The 17,500-nt window shown below is 39.2% G+C and overlaps 1 protein-coding gene across 2 annotated transcripts in view; it reads right to left on the reverse strand.

Moving 5' to 3' along the window:
• LOC130223436 (specifically androgen-regulated gene protein) overlaps positions 1-10,945 on the reverse strand; it is a 13,157-nt gene extending 2,212 nt beyond the window's left edge. Inside the window, exons 1-4 of one of the 2 annotated variants that reach the window (XM_056456270.1) lie at positions 10,806-10,945; positions 9,923-10,064; positions 3,910-4,162; positions 1-2,316 (exon numbers count right to left, since the gene is read on the reverse strand). The exon at positions 1-2,316 is cut by the window's left edge and continues 2,212 nt beyond it. In XM_056456270.1, the coding sequence (XP_056312245.1) occupies positions 788-2,316; positions 3,910-4,162; positions 9,923-9,979 (1,839 nt within the window). In that variant the 5' untranslated portion in view covers positions 9,980-10,064; positions 10,806-10,945 and the 3' untranslated portion in view covers positions 1-787. Of the gene's footprint in view, positions 2,317-3,909; positions 4,163-9,922; positions 10,089-10,805 lie in introns of both variants that reach the window. The other variant, XM_056456269.1, reaches the window with a different exon arrangement.
• Between the last annotated feature and the right edge of the window lie 6,555 nt (positions 10,946-17,500).

Below are 17,500 nucleotides of genomic sequence, written 5' to 3' on the forward strand. Positions count from 1 at the left end.
ATTTTGAAGACAGTTATTTTTATAACTCTTAAAGGGGTCATGAACTATCTCAGTGTTTATTAATGCTCAGTTCTCTGAGGTGCACTTATAACATTATGAAGATCATCATCAAAAATAGAAGCATTTATCATTATCTGAGCTGTTTTTGACTCTGCAGAACACTGAATGGGCGTGGACAATTGTAGACTCAAAAGTAAACGCCCACTGCTCTGATTGGCTGACATTTAAGAGCTGTAGTATGATTGACAGTTCTAAACAGGCAGTGACTTAGAAGTGGGTGTGGATCTTCTAAGGAGGCGGAACTTATCAATCTTATGACATCATAGAATGTGGATTCTAGAATGTTCCACTCTGTCAAACTGCCTTCAGGATACGAGCCTGGACCACAAAACCAGTCTTAAGTTGCTCGATTGTGTGTTTAATATGGCTTAAAGTTCGATTTTTAAAAAGGAGCTGAGACTTACAGAAGTCCTAAGAGGCCATGCATTCATTTATTTTTAATTTCTCTCGTTTCCTCGTTATCTCAACATAACAAATGGCTGTTTTGGCTCAATATTTTTATTTGTGCAACACAGTAAGGGCGTTCAGAGCTGCCATGATAATATGAGCCCGTGATTAATGAACATGATTACATTAATTAGTTTGTTTGCATGGGAAGTGGTGTTTTGTGTGTAAGTCACGTTTATAAATGCTAATTAAGTTTAATAAAAGTAGTAAATGCCAGGGTTTTTTTCGAATGCAGCGTACTTCTACAGGCTGTGCTGCAATGCTGACATACCCTTGAGCTTTAGGATGTGTCTCTTAGCAGTCCCAGTTTGCGCAGAGCGTCCCGCCGGGCCTCATCGGTGGCTCCGCGGCCTGAAAACTGCACCGTAATTCCCTGAGTGCGGAAGGACTGTTTGGGCAGAGACTTGCGGCGGTGCTCTGGGGACGCTGGAGGCCGTGGGCCGCTTGTAGGCTGTGCTTTTTGAGGTCTCGGAGCAGGAGTGGGCGCCTGCTTCTTCCAGGACGGCTCTGGGTTGGAGCTCCTGTCATCAGTCGTAGAGTTGAAGGTTTTGGGTCGGGTGTGTTCGGATAGGCTCACGACTCTGGATCTGCCGCCGAAGCTGTTCAGATGGACCTCCGGTGCTTCTGTTTTGGCCACTGGGATGGACGGAGACTCGTTTCTGAAGGAGGTCATGGGGTTTAGAGTGATGCTCTTTCCACCGAAGCTGTTGAAGCCGCTGTGAGTGACTTCAGCGCTGGTTAGCATTGGAGTAGATTTGGGATGATCTGTAGTGTCTGTGTCAGATCTGAGAGTGGTGTTTTCAGTGCTATTGCGTCTTATTGGAGGTTTAGCTTTGGTTTCTTCACTTTGGGAAGAGTGGATGATGGATTTAGGGTTATATCTGTGTGGGTTTTCAATGCTATTGCTTCTTGTTGCAGGTTTAGCTTTGATTTCTTCAACTGGAGAGGAGTGAATGTCGGATTTAGGGTTGTATCTGGTTGAGTTTTCAATGCTGTTGCTCCTTGTTGCAGGTTTAGCTTTGGTTTCATCTACTGGAGAGGAGTGAATTTCATTTTTAGGGTTATATCTGGTTGAGTTTTCAATGCTGTCGCTCCTCGTAGCAGGTTTAGCTCTGATTTCTTCAACTGGAGAGGAGTGAATTTCAGATCTGGGGTTAAATCTGAATGAGTTTTCGATGCTGTCGCTCCTTTTAGCTTTGATTTCTGCTATTGGAGATGAGTGCATGTCAGGCTTCAGGTTAAATCTGGATGTGTTGTCAATGCTATCGCTCCTCGTAGCAGGTTTAGCTTTGGTTTCTGCATCTCTTGGTGAAGAATGAGTGTCAGATTTGGGGTTAAATCTGGTTTCAGTGCTCATCGTTGCAGGTTTAGCGTTGGTTTCTTCTTTTGGAAGAGTGTGAACGGCGGATTGCGTTCGTCTCTGAGCGAGTCCGAGTTTGGAAAGCGCCTCCATTCTGGATTTATCCGGCGTTGGGTCGCAAAACGATACGCTGCGCATGGGCAGGTTTCGTACACACGCTGGTTCTCCTCCATCCAGAGGGTGCGCTGATCCGCTGAGGTTTGCTAGCATTAGCGCACGCCGCTCCTGCACGCTCACGGCTTCGGCTGCGATGGAGTGCGGGATGTTTTCGCGGCTGCCCAGCAGCAGGCTGATGCTCTCGGGGAGGCGTGTGGGCTTGGCGTGAGTCGGAGGGCCGTGTTTGTGGGATTGTGGGAGCTCTAGACTGCTCCTGCGCTGGTTGTCTGATGTGTTTGAGTCTCGTCTGGCCTTCACATGAGTCTCTGGAGGAGAAACCAGCTCTCGGAAATCTGTCAACACATTTACAGCTGCGTAAGAACACATGATGAATGGCTTCATTCAGGGCTAAAACTGACACTTGTATTGACACTCGTGAATGCCATTTTGACTTAAAGGCGACCTCTTAAGCAAAAATCTATAAGGGATAAGGGATTTAAACACAGTTGTGTGGCAACAGTCTACATATAACCAGTTTCTAATAATTAAATGTATTAATTTTAGTTTAATAATCAAACTTCATAAAACAATTTGATTGACATTTTCCATTTGTACGTGTCATCAGAGGGAGAAAGCCCCGCCCACTAGTGACCATCTCTCCCTCATTAGCATAGAACATTAGTCTTGTTTTTCAACCTGCCACTATTCTGACAGGCGTTTGTAGCTCCGCCTTCTTTTGAAAACAGCACAATCTCATTTGAATTTAAAGCGACAGTCACCAAAACGCCACAATTAGGATCAAAACCTGAAAGGGTCAGATTCAGAGAGCAAGAAAACATTATTTTTGAGCTGAAACTTCACACACACACACTCTAGGCGCATCAGAGACTTGTTTTACTGTTTGTTTATTTATTTATCTTTTAAAAAGAGGCATAATAGGTTCTCTTTAAATGAAATGCATTCAAATTATTTTAAGCTCTTTATTGTTGGCCCCACTTTTTGAATATAGATGTAAAATGACATGTTCAGTTTAAATGATTGGCCAACTTCACAGGACATTTCTGTTTAAATTCTACTTCAGCTCTTTTCATTTTTTCACTGTACATAGTGTATATATATATATATATATTGTTTTATTTTCTATAGCTTTATCTTCTATATTTAAATATTTAAACTATTAGATATTTTGTTCTATTTTCCACTGCTACAATTTCTATATCTACATTTTATTTCTTATTTAATTACATCATTTAAAGAGTTCACACTTAGCTGATGATGGATTATGAAGCTTGTTTGGCGTGCTGTCGCGGGAGAGAGCCCTGAGCTCATAAGATCCTCGAGCCCTAGGCTCCCTCCCGTTGCAGGGCGAGAGGGGAGTTTGAGCTCAGGTAGATCTCGATGACTCCCCCTCCTGCTTAGTGTTGCTAAGTGTCAGATATGGATGCTGAGAAGGTGTACTCGGAGCTTGGCTAAAATATTTTGGATTAATTGTTTAGGGTGCTTTTTATGCTATTATGATTAGAAATGTGCTGAAAAAAAATCTGCTCTCTGTTAAACAGAAATTGGGGAAAACATAAACAGGGTGGCTAATAATTCTGACTTTAACTGTATATTAGGGCACAGCACAGATGGTCCCACAGGTTAAAGGGAGCCAGTTAATGTTTTTGGTTAGATTAAGATTTGATTGCAATGTAGTGAAGTAAGCGTAAGTGTCTCACTAGAGAGACAGCAACTTTATAAGGGGTTCACCCAAAGCTGAAGCTTTATGAGTTTCTTTATTGAACACAAAAGAAGAAATTTTGAAAAATGTTGGAAACCTGTAACCATTGACTTCCAGTTCCAGACTGGTTACCAGTTTTCAGCTTTCTTCAGAGTATCATCTTTCGTGTTCAACAGAAGAAGTACAGTTGTTCAACACAGTACAGTTGTTGTGCGTGTGTGTGTACCTGTCAGTGTGTTTGTGGGTCTGTGTGTGTGGTCTGTCGGGTGGACCAGATCGATGATGTCCTGATCTGCAGGACTGTGCTGTGTTGAAGCGCGCGTCTCCTGCTTCTCCACCTGCCACTCTGCTCCACTTCCTCTTCCATTTCCTCTTCCTCTTTGCTCCGGCTGCTCTTGCGCCTCCAGGGAGTCGATGGTCTCCTGGAAGAACTGGATACACTCCCTCTCCTCCAAACTGAGGAACTGCAGATCATCCTCCTGCACACACACACAGATCACAGTGTGTTACTGGAGGAAAACTCAGTCTGCACCCTCATAAAACTCCCATCATTCCATCTATTTATTTACTTCCACAAGTGTGCACACACACACACACAGCTGAAGACATTGATTAGCTCTTATATTTCATGCCGTTCAACTCGGAGAATGTTTTTCAGCACTTCTTTTCTCCATAATATCTGTTTTTTGTACTATGGAAGTCGATGGTTACCGCTTTTCAGCTTTCTTCAAAATAGCTTTTGTGTTAGGCCGGCAGCTAGCTCTCTGCAACTCTCACATGGTCGCCCACTGCAGCTAAGCAGGGCTGAGCCTGGTCAGTATCTGGATGGGAGACCACATGGGAAAACTAGGCTGCTGCTGGAAGTGGTGTTAGTGAGGCCAGCAGGGGGCGCTCAACCTGCGGTCTGTGTGAGTCCTAATGCCCCAGTATAGTGAAGGGGACGCTATGCTATCAGTGAGATGCTAACCGAGGTCCTGTGTTGTGGCTAAGTGAAAGTATTAGTGTGTGTATTGTGTGAAAGTATTAGTGTGTGTTTTGTGTGAAAGTATTAGTGTGTGTTTTGTGTGTGTGTGTGTGTGTAGTGTGAGACTATTAGTTTAAGTATCTTGTGTGTGTAATTGCAAGTGTATGTGTATTTTGCGAGTGTCTGTGTTATGAAGTGTGTTTGTGTTGTGTAATTGCAATGTATGTGTTTTTATGAGTGTGTGTGTGTGTGTGTGTGTGTGTGTGTGTGTGTGTGTGTGTGTGTAATTGCATGTGCAATGTATGTGTTTTCATGAGTGTGTGTGTGTAATTGCATGTGCAATGTATGGGTTTTTATGAGTGTGTGTGTGTGTGTGTGTGTGTGTGTGTGTGTGTGTGTGTGTTTTCATGAGTATGGAATTGCATGTGGAAGTGTATGTGTGTTTTATGAGCGTGTGTGTGATGGCGTATGTGAGTGTATGTGTGTTTTCGTGTGTGTGTGTGTGTGTGTGTGTGTGTGTGTAATTGCGTGTTGGAGTGTATGTGTATGTCTTCATGAGAGTGTGTGTGTGTGTGTGTGTGTGTGTGTGTATAATTGCGTGTGTGTGTGTGTATGTGTTTTCATGAGAGTGTGCGTGCGGTTGCGTATGTGAGTATGTGTGTGTTTTCGTGTGTGTTTGTATGTGTAATTGCGTGTGGGAATGTATGTGTGATTTTCATGAGTGTGTGTATATGTATGTCTTCATGAGAGTGTGTGTGTAATTGCAAGTGTGAGTGTATGTGTTTTCATGAGAGAAAATGTGCGTGTGTGCGCAAGTGTGTGTGTGTGTGTGAACAGTAGTCTGCTTGTTGAACGGGCCCCTGAACACACCCTTCACCCTGAACGGCTCCTCTGTTCACTGCTGTTGCTTCACCTTTGTGGATCAGCTTCAGTTTAAGCCATTAGACTGTAGAGGAGCAGCAGATTCTGCATATCAGACTGTTCAAACACTGATCACATTACAGCCCGCACAATCATCTCATGCGCACAGAGACAGACAGAGAGCATCATCTGAACTGTCTAACCACACTAACGCAGGACCATGGACATATAAGTGTAAACATTTCAGCTTTCAAATGACCCCAGTGTATTATACTGCAGTCTGCTGCTTTTTTCAGCACACAAATAATGGCTTTCATACATTTTTAACATGATCTGCAGAAAATTCACTCTGTATATCCATTTTATACTGTCAGACGAATGATTAGCCCTCATGTGAAATTAAAATATTTCCTCAGCGCTGTTTAACAGAGATATTCTCAACACATTTCAGCATGGCCTGTCACAGTAATCAATATATGGACTCATCGCACAACACATGGACATGAGCTCAATCCTTTTTGGTGATACAACATTTATTAACTATACATAAAAACCAGATCTAGCTTATTGTACAACATCTCTATCTCTATTGGAGGCGTCAGTGTCAGTATAGTTAAAAATACTGTAGTATTTACTGTAAATTACTATAGTATATCTTCATGTGTGTGTATGACAGCTGAATATAGATCTGGCAGCAGATATCTTAGCCTCTGTTACTCTTTACCTCTTGAACATTTATTATTATTTATTTAGGATATGTGTTTTCACTGTCTGAATGTCTCATTAAACTGTTCAAATGACTATAATTACATGAAATATTCATAAGATTGAAATATGATGTGTTTTTTGGATGAGTGTACTCGCATTGTGATGATGTTATATTGTCATTATATAATAATGAGTGGCATAAAGTGGTCTTAAAATGACAATAATATCATTTATGGCAATATATTTTGGTGTAATATATCCTACAACAATAAACAGATATCATGACCGCCCTATTTTCAACCATTAAACATAATAGATTTAATAGTTAAACATAATATAGTGATTACTTTTGCCTTTGTCATGATGTCAGTGCATAATATTATAGCTAGTTATTTTGCTAGACATTAGTATTCAGCTTAAAGTCTCATTTAAAGGCTTGACTAGGCAAGTTGGGGCAATTAGGACATAATAATCATTGTTAATAAGTCAATGGACAACAGTGGTTTGTTCTGTAGACAATTGAAAGGTATATGCAGGGGCGTAGTGGGCATTTTAAAAATGGAGGGGGCGGCTATATGAGATCATATGTTCATATAATTATTAATCACCTGTTTCTAAATGGTCTGTCTCTAAATGTGAGGGGGACGGATCCCCCAACCCCCATCCCCCCGGTTGCTACGCCCCTGGGTATATGTTCAATTCAATTCAATTCACCTTTATTTGTATAGCGCTTATACAATGTAGATTGTGTCAAAGCAGCTTCACATAAAAGGTCACAGTAAATAGGAACAGTGTAGTTCAGTTTGTAGTGTTTAAGTTCAGTTCAGTTGAGCTCAGTTCAGTGTGGTTTAATAATCACTACTGAGAGTCCAAATATTGAAGAGCAAATCCAACGATGCGCAGCTCTATAGATCCTGAACCATGCAAGCCAGTGGCGACAGCGGAGAGGGAAAAAAAACTTCACTAAAGGCGGAAGTGAAGAAAAAAAACCTTGAGAGAAACCAGGCTCAGTTGGGCACGACCATTTTAATTTCTCCACTGGCCAAACGTCTTGTGCAGAGCTGCAGTCTCAGTGGCGGAGGCTGGAAGCTGGCCTCAGCGAAGACTCGTCTGTCTCTGGAGCGTCACAGGAAACAGTCTCATGTTCTCCATATGTATGTATATATTATATATAACCCGTGGTTCCTCTCGTACGGAGCGGGATTACTAGCGCAACAACGGACCACGTCAGTAGGGTGTTATGTTATTATTATTATTATTTTATTTTTTATCAAATTAATAATACTTCATCTACAAGAAAAATATAATAGGAAATACTCTGAATTTTTTCACGTTTTTTTACTTTATCATCTTGTAAAGTTGTCTTGAGCACTGGAAAGGAGCTATATAAAATAAAGATATTATTATTAGTATTAGTATTATTGTTAATAAAAATGTGTAAAGATGCTTAATTGTAACAAAACGTGATTTAAGGAATCATTCATGCCAAATGAGGCATGTTCTGATCGGCAAAATTTAACTATGTGTACAAAATACTGAATTTGTACCACTGTCCTTCAAACCACTGGGTTTTATATGTTTCATTCGTCAGCAACAAGTTCATTTTAAGTGTAATAAGAAAACATTTTTTACTTTATCATCTTGTAAATCATCCTTGAGCACTGGAAAGGCGCTATATGAAATAAACGTATTATTATTAAAAAATGTGTAAAAATGCTTGATTGTAATCCTCAACGACACGTGATTTAGGGACTCGTTCATGCAAAACGGAGCTTGTTCATAACACCAAACTTTAACTATGTGCACACAATTAATTGTCAACGGAATAGTTACCACTCTTCTTCAAACTACTTGGTTTTATAGGTTTCATTCAGTTTGTTTTAATGTGATAATTGTAAATCATTTTAAATGTAGTAGCATCAGTGTAAATGTATGATGCATTGAATGAGACATACGTTTGTTTTTGTTTTTTACTTTGTTATGGAAAGGAGCTATATAAAATAGACATTATTATTATTATTATTATTATTATAAAAAAATGTGTAAAAACAAACATGGCTTCCTCTGCATTCTTTATTTATTCGGCAGTGGCTATTTCAGTTTTATAATATAGTATTATTAGAACTTTCAATAGCCAGAATAAATAAACCTAGAGCTTCATCTCTTGATGCGTGGAAAATGGCTGCAGACAAATTGGCAGAAAGACTCATAGATAATAGAAATGAATGTGCAACAACTTTAATCTTTAAATCTCTGATAGTATGTGGATTTCTACTTACTTTTGTTTGTGTATTACTATGTGTGTATGGATGTATGTATGTACTGTTGGTATGTGTGTTCGCATATGTATATGTGTATTATTTTCTATAATATTATAGACTGTAAATATACCCTGTATTTATGATGTGTGTGCTGCAGATATGTGTGTCTTATGTTTATATGTGTATATATATATAATTTTCTGTTAGTTATTTGTCTTGATCGCAATGCTATTTGTGGGACAATGGACTTTGGCACCGCTGGGGGGTGGGGTGGGTGTTTTTCTGGGTGGGCTGGCGGGGTTGAGGAGTGGATTTTGTTTATTGGAAAGAAAATGTTAAAGATGCTGTAACCACTCACACTCACAAAAATGTGATATGAAGTGATATTAAGAATTAGAGCTGCACAATTTATCATTTAGCTTCGATATCACAATGTGCGCGACCGAAATGGTCACTTCACAAAGATATGCAATCTTGAGTCTGAATTATAGCTGAGCAGGAGCTACTGAATTATATTTAATCACTGTATTTATTTGATTTATGCAAAAAAAAAATCTTACTTTAATTTTTGTCTTGTTTCTAGTCTAAATATCTACATTTCAAAGCGAAAACCAGATTATTTCACTTACCAAACTGGCAGATAATTAGCTTGTTTTGAGGAAAATCTCTTAATTGTGATTTATTTTCTTGACGGTCAAAACAAATCAATATTTTTATTTGCTCTAAGAATCGATTGATGTTCGTATTATAAAAACAAGACAAAACAAAGTAAGAAAAGCTTTTTTTCTATTGTGGTTATTCAATATCTGTACCTGCTTACTGTTAGTCTCCCTAGACAACTATAGTGCTTTTCTTGTGAAACTGTATTCATAGTATTTATCGCAGAAATAAAATATAGAAATATCAGATTTTTCCAATGTCGTGCAGCCCTATTAGGAATCAAGTCATGTCAAACTAGGCTTGTTCGAATCACCAAATCAAACTCTACGATTTCTAATAATAGTGCTGCTCATCCTGCAGGTATCTGAGAGTGAGTGTGTTGAAGAGTCATTCAGAACCGGCTGGTTTTCTGCGGATGTGTTAATGTTTGACATGCCGCCCGACTGCATTCTTGCCTTTACTACAGGATGGTTTCTGTGAGCTCAGTGAGTAACACACACACACACACACACACACACACACACACACACACACACACCACACCACACCTGTCCCTGACACAAAGACCGTCCTGTCAACCAACTGGTTTCTCCGCTTGTGCATGAATCAGTGTGTATTTCCACTGCTCACAAAAATGTTTTTGATCCAAAGAAGGTTGGGTTTGGCCTGGCTGAAGTTATTGCTCTTGGCTTTGAGTCTGAATTGCTGGAACGATTTGAAATCGTATGGCTTTTACTGTGTTTTCATCATATAGAAGTAATCGAGTTGAGTCTATTCATACTCACAGCGCAGTCATTCAGGCCGTAGTGCAGAGTCCGGCTGTTGTGCATGTGGACATCCATTCCTGATCGTTAGGGTCACGGGGTCAAGCACGAGGGGTCAGGGGTCGTGCGAAATGGTCTGGGCATTTCCACGCACCTGACTGACCTGTTTCACATGATGTACACACACCTGTGACAAACATGTATAGTGTTCAAACACCTTCAGTTTCACAGACACACACTGACTACAGCCGGAAAACACAACTAAACCAGTTCTTCTTTAACATTCATGCCAAAACCATTAGGTAATAATACATTTACTAAACAATAGTGACAATAATACAAAACACTAAAATGAGGAATTAACAATCACTTACATGTATAAAAAGAGAAGTATGAGTGTCAAAATATATATTTGTGTTTTGTCAATCACTTTTTATAATAATAATAGAAATAAATAGTGATATAAAACAAACTCAAATTCCTTCTTTATGTTGGGATCAATTGTGATAATATTATTTTTACACTTCTACTTCTCTTTCTATATATTTTAAGAAAATGTGCCATATTTTAAATGTATGATCAGTTCGTTTATTGATTAATGAATATTTTATTGACAAACACGGTTACCTTTGGTTCTCAGTACGGTGTTATATTGATAAAACCCGTCAAATGAATCACTATAATTATGAACTACTACTGGATATAGATAACAACAGCTGTTTTCACAAGCATTCTTAGTCGTTTTATATTATAATAATCAAGTAATAATGAAAAAATAACAACTAACGTATATTCAGATTATATTTCTTCGGGGGAAAACGCTGAGATTCTCCCAAACACGAGTAACGTTAACTCGAATAGTTTGAAAACGGTTAACGGCTATAAGAAAAGTGGTTAAACTTACCCAAACATCTTGAAAAGGCTTAGTAGAGCAGGTTAAAGGAATAAAGCCGGTGTCATCTCGTTTCTGTGTGTGTACAGTGCGAATAAATGGCTTTTAAATCACTGTACGTTACGCGTGAACCCGCTCATCTAGTTCTGCAGGAGCGCGTCTGTGCGCGCGACCCCTCCTTCGGAGCGCGGTCATGATGACGAGCACCTGGGGTTCCTCCTAAGGAAAACTTTGTGAAACGATTACAGCTTAAATAAACAGTAAATCTACAGAGAAAAGTAAGATATTTGACTGAGTGATCTTAAAATAAGATAAAAATAAGTTTGTACTGTCATGTTTCAGCCCTCACCTCACTCAGTCACCACAGATGTGAATGTCGCGCCATCTTGTGGACGCGCATCATCACATTTTGAACGAACGAAGATATTAAATAAAAATAATTATTATTGTAAATATATATCGGTTATATGCCATTTTATCATGTCATTAAAATTAATTACATTTTAAATGAATTACTTATAGTGAAATGTTATTGAGATTTCAGTTTTTCTTTGTTAATTATCAAAATGACAGCTAACTTTATTATTAATATTTTGTCGAATTCACCATATTATTATATAATCGTAATTTCTCTCGGCAGTGGAATGATCTTCACAATCTCCCCGACATTCATATAATGTTTTTACTTACCTTTTCTATCCATATGTAAGTAGTTTGTTATAATGTAAATCAATTTATAGAAATAGAGATATTTAAAACAGTATATATATATATATATATATATATATATATATATATATATATATATATATATATATATATATATATATATATATATCATGATTATTAGCTTTTTTGATGATAAACTATTATTAAAAGCCTGATGTATCAAACTTGTATCAAAATTTTATATTTAGTTTAGATTGCCATTAGTATTATTTGATGTCAGGCTTTATGGTTTCTTACTTAATTAAATTAAATGATTAAGTTGATGTAAATTAGCGGAGTAGAATGCGGATGTTTGGTACAGGTGAGTCACGTGCTGTACTGGAGTCTGTATTTGTTTTATTTTAATGGCTATTAAGCTGTTGAGTGACATTAAACACCGTCATCATCACAGTGATCTGACTAACACCTTTACAAACATAAAAAATAAACCAAGCCACAACATGAAGAAACACCACAGAAGAAAACACCGACATTTCTAGGTCTGCAGCAAAAGCAGACAAACACAGTCACTGACCTTTATCTATAGTCTTTATTAATGCTTTTATTATATTTACTCAAATATGTTTACATTTATTACTGTGGTCAAAAAAATCTGCAATGACATCATAAAAGTTTTTTTATATATAGAAATACAAGGAACTTTATATTTCTACTAGATGGCAGAAAATAAACAGACAACAGGTGCACATCATCATTTCAACCAATAGATGGCGGTAAAAATGTACAAGGTGCACATTATTTTCTCATCCACTAGATGGCAGTATAAATGGACACCAGTTGCACGTATTTTTTCGACCACTAGATGGCAGTAAAACGGACAACAAATGAACAGAATTATCTGGGCCTCTAGGTGGCGACAAAAAAATGGACAGCAGGTGCACTTAATTTTCTGTACCACTAGATGTAGTAAATGGCGGTAAAAATTGACAACATTCATTCATTCATTTTCTTCTCGGCTTAGTCCCTTTATTAATCCAGGGTCGCTACAGCGGAATGAACCGCCAACTTATCCAGCACATGTTTTACGCAGCGGATGCCCTTCCAGCTGCAACCCAACACTGGGAAACATCCATACACACTCATACACTACGTACAATTTAGCCTACCCAATTGACCTGTACCGCATGTCTTTGGACTGTGGGGGAAACCGGAGCACACAGGGGAAACCCACGCGAACGCGGGGAGAACATTCAAACTCCACACAGAAACACTCGAACCAGCGACCTTCTTGCTGTGAAGCGACAGCACTACCTACTGCGCCACTGCGTCGCCAAAATTGACAACAGACAAACAATTTTCTCGACCGCAAGGTGGTGGTAAAGCAAATTAACGGCAGGTGCAGATAACGTTATTGACCACTAGAGGGTTTTGGCTTGATTAAATGATAAAAGTCCAAACAAAATAAGGCGAAAGTGTGTGCAGCAGTCTGAGCAATGGTCCGTCATCTGGGAAACACAGGTTCAAGTCTCGCTCACTGCAAAAGAAGCTTTACTTTCATTGGTTTTGGCCTGATTAAAAAACAAGTCTCAAAAAGAGTGTGGTGTACAGTCGCGTAGCAGTCAGAGCAATGGGCGTTCATCTGGGAAGCACAGGTTCAAGTCTCACTCTTCACAAAGGAAACTACTTTCATTTGACTTTGGATGGATTAAAAGACAAAAGTCCAAAAATAAAAAAAGAAGAGAGTGTGTGGTCTCCTGTGGTGCAGCAGCCAGAGCAATGGTCCTTTATCTGGAAAGCACAGGTTCAATTCTCACTCTTTGCACACAAAAAAACCCAAAACACTTTTATTTCATTGATTTTGGCCTGATTAAAAGACAAAGGAAAAAAAGAGGGTGACAGTGAGGGCGCCGTAAGAGCTGTTTTCGTATTCTCTTGTATTGTAATTCTTTGTTTGGCCACTGGGTGGAGTGCAGATTAAACTCGCATATATACAAACGGTAAGAGTGACGCAGGTGTGTGTAATCACGGGGAGCGCAACACCTTTCCCCGCTGGCACTGTGAGCGTGGAAAAGGGAGTTTGGAAATCCATCCTATGGGGTTCAAAACACAATAGAACTGTGAGTAAACATGCAACTTTACAAACTGTTTGATGAATAAGCTCAGAAAAGCAGTATTTTAGAGGATGATCTTTACTGATTGGACTTCACGCCTCAGAAACAGGTATCTGGTATCTCAAACTGGTATCTGAGTCACTGCAGTATATTATAATGAAATGTACGCACTATAAATACTTTAGGTTTTAGAATTCTATGAAAACGATTATTGTAAAATAAGCTACATCAATGTTTTTATTTAGATATTTTGTTTAATTCACATATATTGATGCACATGCTTTGCTAATAATCGTTCTTGGAAGTCAGGGAAAATATAAACATACAAATGCAGTTACTTATTTTATTAGGGAACAGAAACTAGACTTTTTATTTAATTGTGCCTGTTTGAACATAAATATTTATTTATTTTGATAAACACTCTGTGAAGAAACTGCAATGGATCTGTTTGTCCTATAGAGGGTGCCACAAACCTTCTCAAATGCGCTGTACTCTGCGTGTGTGCGAGAGAGAGAGAGAGAGAGAGATCCAGTCGGGACAGTCTCTTCTGGACATTGTAATGAACAAACTGATGAATAATGCGAAGTTTTACACATTTATATATCAGCTACTGTTTGTATTGTTTGTGTGCAAGTGCAGTCATGTGCTGGATGTGTGTGTGAGGACATAGAGATGACAGACGGATGGATGGACTTGCAGATAGACAAACACATACAGACAGATGGAATTACAGGTAGACACACACTAAGACAGACACATACACACACAGACAGACAGACAAACTTACAAACACACACACAGACAGATGAAATCAGATTTCATGAACAGACGGACTTACAATAACACACGCGCGCACACACACACACACACACACACATAGACAGATTGACTTGCATATAGACACAGACAGACAGAATGACAAGCTTACAGACCCGCACAAATACACACACAGTCACAGACAGACTCTCACACACACATATACAAAGACAGACACACGGTCACAATATGTACACACGGTCGCAGACAGAGACACAGACAGATGGACTTACAGACAGACAGATCTGCAGTGTGTGTCAGCAGTAACGGATGAGCTCCAGGATCATTACGCTTCTGTCTGCTGAGAGTCAAGCAGAAAGCGCATCCATCAGCAGCGACGGACATTTATACCTGCCACACACACACACATACACACACGCACACACGCACACGCACACAAACAGCATTCCTGACACAGACACACACATTTTAGCTCTTCCCAACTGGGAAAAACACCAACAATCTATGCATGATTATATACAGTCATGGCTTTGCAATTAAAATATGTGATGATAATGAAAGTAAGTTGGGCAAAAACGGCCCCCAACATAATGAAAGGGAGTCAGTCTGAACAGTACAGAAGGGTTAAGATACCTGATTGCCAATGACAGTGGGATTCTGGCACATATGGTGGCGCGAGCATCAAGAGAGCAGTTAGTCAGTCCAGTGATGTAGAAACACTAAACAGACGGGTAGATGTGTGAGTGAATGCTCTGGAGTACAGTATGAGCATGAAGACAGCGGAGAAATCTCATTATAAGAGCACCTTCACCATCACAGTCAACCACAGGAGACAGATTAAGGGGCTGTTCACACCTGCTGCGTTTACTTGGGTTCAAATGTACCAGATTTTGATTGGCTTTTTGGTGTAGTCACACCAAAAGCAGACTAAACAAGCTGGTATGAGTCCCGTCTGGGCCCGTTGGCATTGACCGATTAAAAGATCTGCTTATTTTGACCACTAGATGGCAGTAAATAAATGGACAGCAGTTGCACATCATTATTTTGACCACTAGATGGCAGTAAATTAATGGACAGCAGTTGCACATCATTATTTTGACCACTAGATGGCAGTAAATGAATGGACAGCAGTTGCACATCGTTATTTTGACCACTAGATGGCAGTAAATAAATGGACAGCAGTTGCACATCGTTATTTTGATCACTAGATGGCAGTAAACAAAAATGGACAGCAGTTGCACATCGTTATTTTGACCACTAGATGGCAGTAAATAAATGGACAGCAGTTGCACATCGTTATTTTGACCACTAGATGGCAGTAAATGAATGGATAGCAGTTGCACATCGTTATTTTGACCACTAGATGGCAGTAAATGAATGGACAGCAGTTGCACATCGTTATTTTGACCACTAGATGGCAGTAAATAAATGGACAGCAGTTGCACATCGTTATTTTGACCACTAGATGGCAGTAAATTAATGGACAGCAGTTGCACATCATTATTTTGACCACTAGATGGCAGTAAATAAATGGACAGCATTTGCACATCGTTGTTTTGACCACTAGATGGCAGTAAATAAATGGACAGCAGTTGCACATCGTAATTTTGACCACTAGATGGCAGTAAATAAATGGACAGCAGTTGCACATCGTTATTTTGACCACTAGATGGCGGTAACAAATGAACAGCAGATGCACATCGTTATTTTGACCACTAGATGGCAGTAAATGAATGGATAGCAGTTGCACATCGTTATTTTGACCACTAGATGGCAGTAAATGAATGGACAGCAGTTGCACATCGTTATTTTGACCACTAGATGGCAGTAAATAAATGGACAGCAGTTGCACATCGTTATTTTGACCACTAGATGGCAGTAAATGAATGGACAGCAGTTGCACATCGTTATTTTGACCACTAGATGGCAGTAAATAAATGGACAGCAGTTGCACATCGATATTTTGACCACTAGATGGCAGTAAATAAATGGACAGCAGTTGCACATCAAAATTTTGACCACTAGATGGCAGTAAATAAATGGACAGCAGTTGCACATCGATATTTTGACCACTAGATGACAGTAAATAAATAGACAGCAGCTGCACATCGAAATTTTGACCACTAGATGGCAGTAAATAAATGGACAGCAGTTGCACATCGTTATTTTGACCACTAGATGGCAGTAAATAAATGGACAGCAGTTGCACATCGTTATTTTGACCACTAAATGGCAGTAAATAAATGGACAGCAGTTGCACCTCATTATTTTGACCACTAGATGGCAGTAAATTAATGAACAGCAGATGCACATCATTATTTTGACCACTAGATGGCAGTAAATAAATGGACAGCAGTTGCCCATCGTTATTTTGACCACTAGATGGCAGTAAATAAATGGACAGCAGTTGCCCATCGTTATTTTGACCACTAGATGGCAGTAAATAAATGGACAGCAGTTGCACATCGTTATTTTGACCACTAGATGGCAGTAAATAAATGGACAGCAGTTGCCCATCGTTATTTTGACCACTAGATGGCAGTAAATAAATGGACAGCAGTTGCACATCGTTATTTTGACCACTAGATGGCAGTAAATGAATGGACAGCAGTTGCACATCGTTATTTTGACCACTAGATGGCAGTAAATAAATGGACAGCAGTTGCACATCGTTATTTTGACCACTAAATGGCAGTAAATGAATGGACAGCAGTTGCACATCGTTATTTTGACCACTAGATGGCAGTAAATAAATGGACAGCAGTTGCACATCGTTATTTTGACCACTAGATGGCAGTAAATAAATGGACAGCAGTTGCACATCGATATTTTGACCACTAGATGGCAGTAAATAAATGGACAGCAGTTGCACATCGATATTTTGACCACTAGATGGCAGTAAATAAATGGACAGCAGTTGCACATAATTATTTTGACCACTAGATGACAGTAAATAAATAGACAGCAGTTGCACATCGAAATTTTGACCACTAGATGGCAGTAAATAAATGGACAGCAATTGCACCTCATTATTTTGACCACTAGATGGCAGTAAATAAATGGACAGCAGTTGCACCTCATTATTTTGACCACTAGATGGCAGTACATTAATGGACAGCAGTTGCACATCGTTATTTTGACCACTAGATG

This window comes from Danio aesculapii, chromosome 4, assembly GCF_903798145.1.
Source record: "Danio aesculapii chromosome 4, fDanAes4.1, whole genome shotgun sequence".
NCBI lineage: Eukaryota > Metazoa > Chordata > Actinopteri > Cypriniformes > Danionidae > Danio > Danio aesculapii.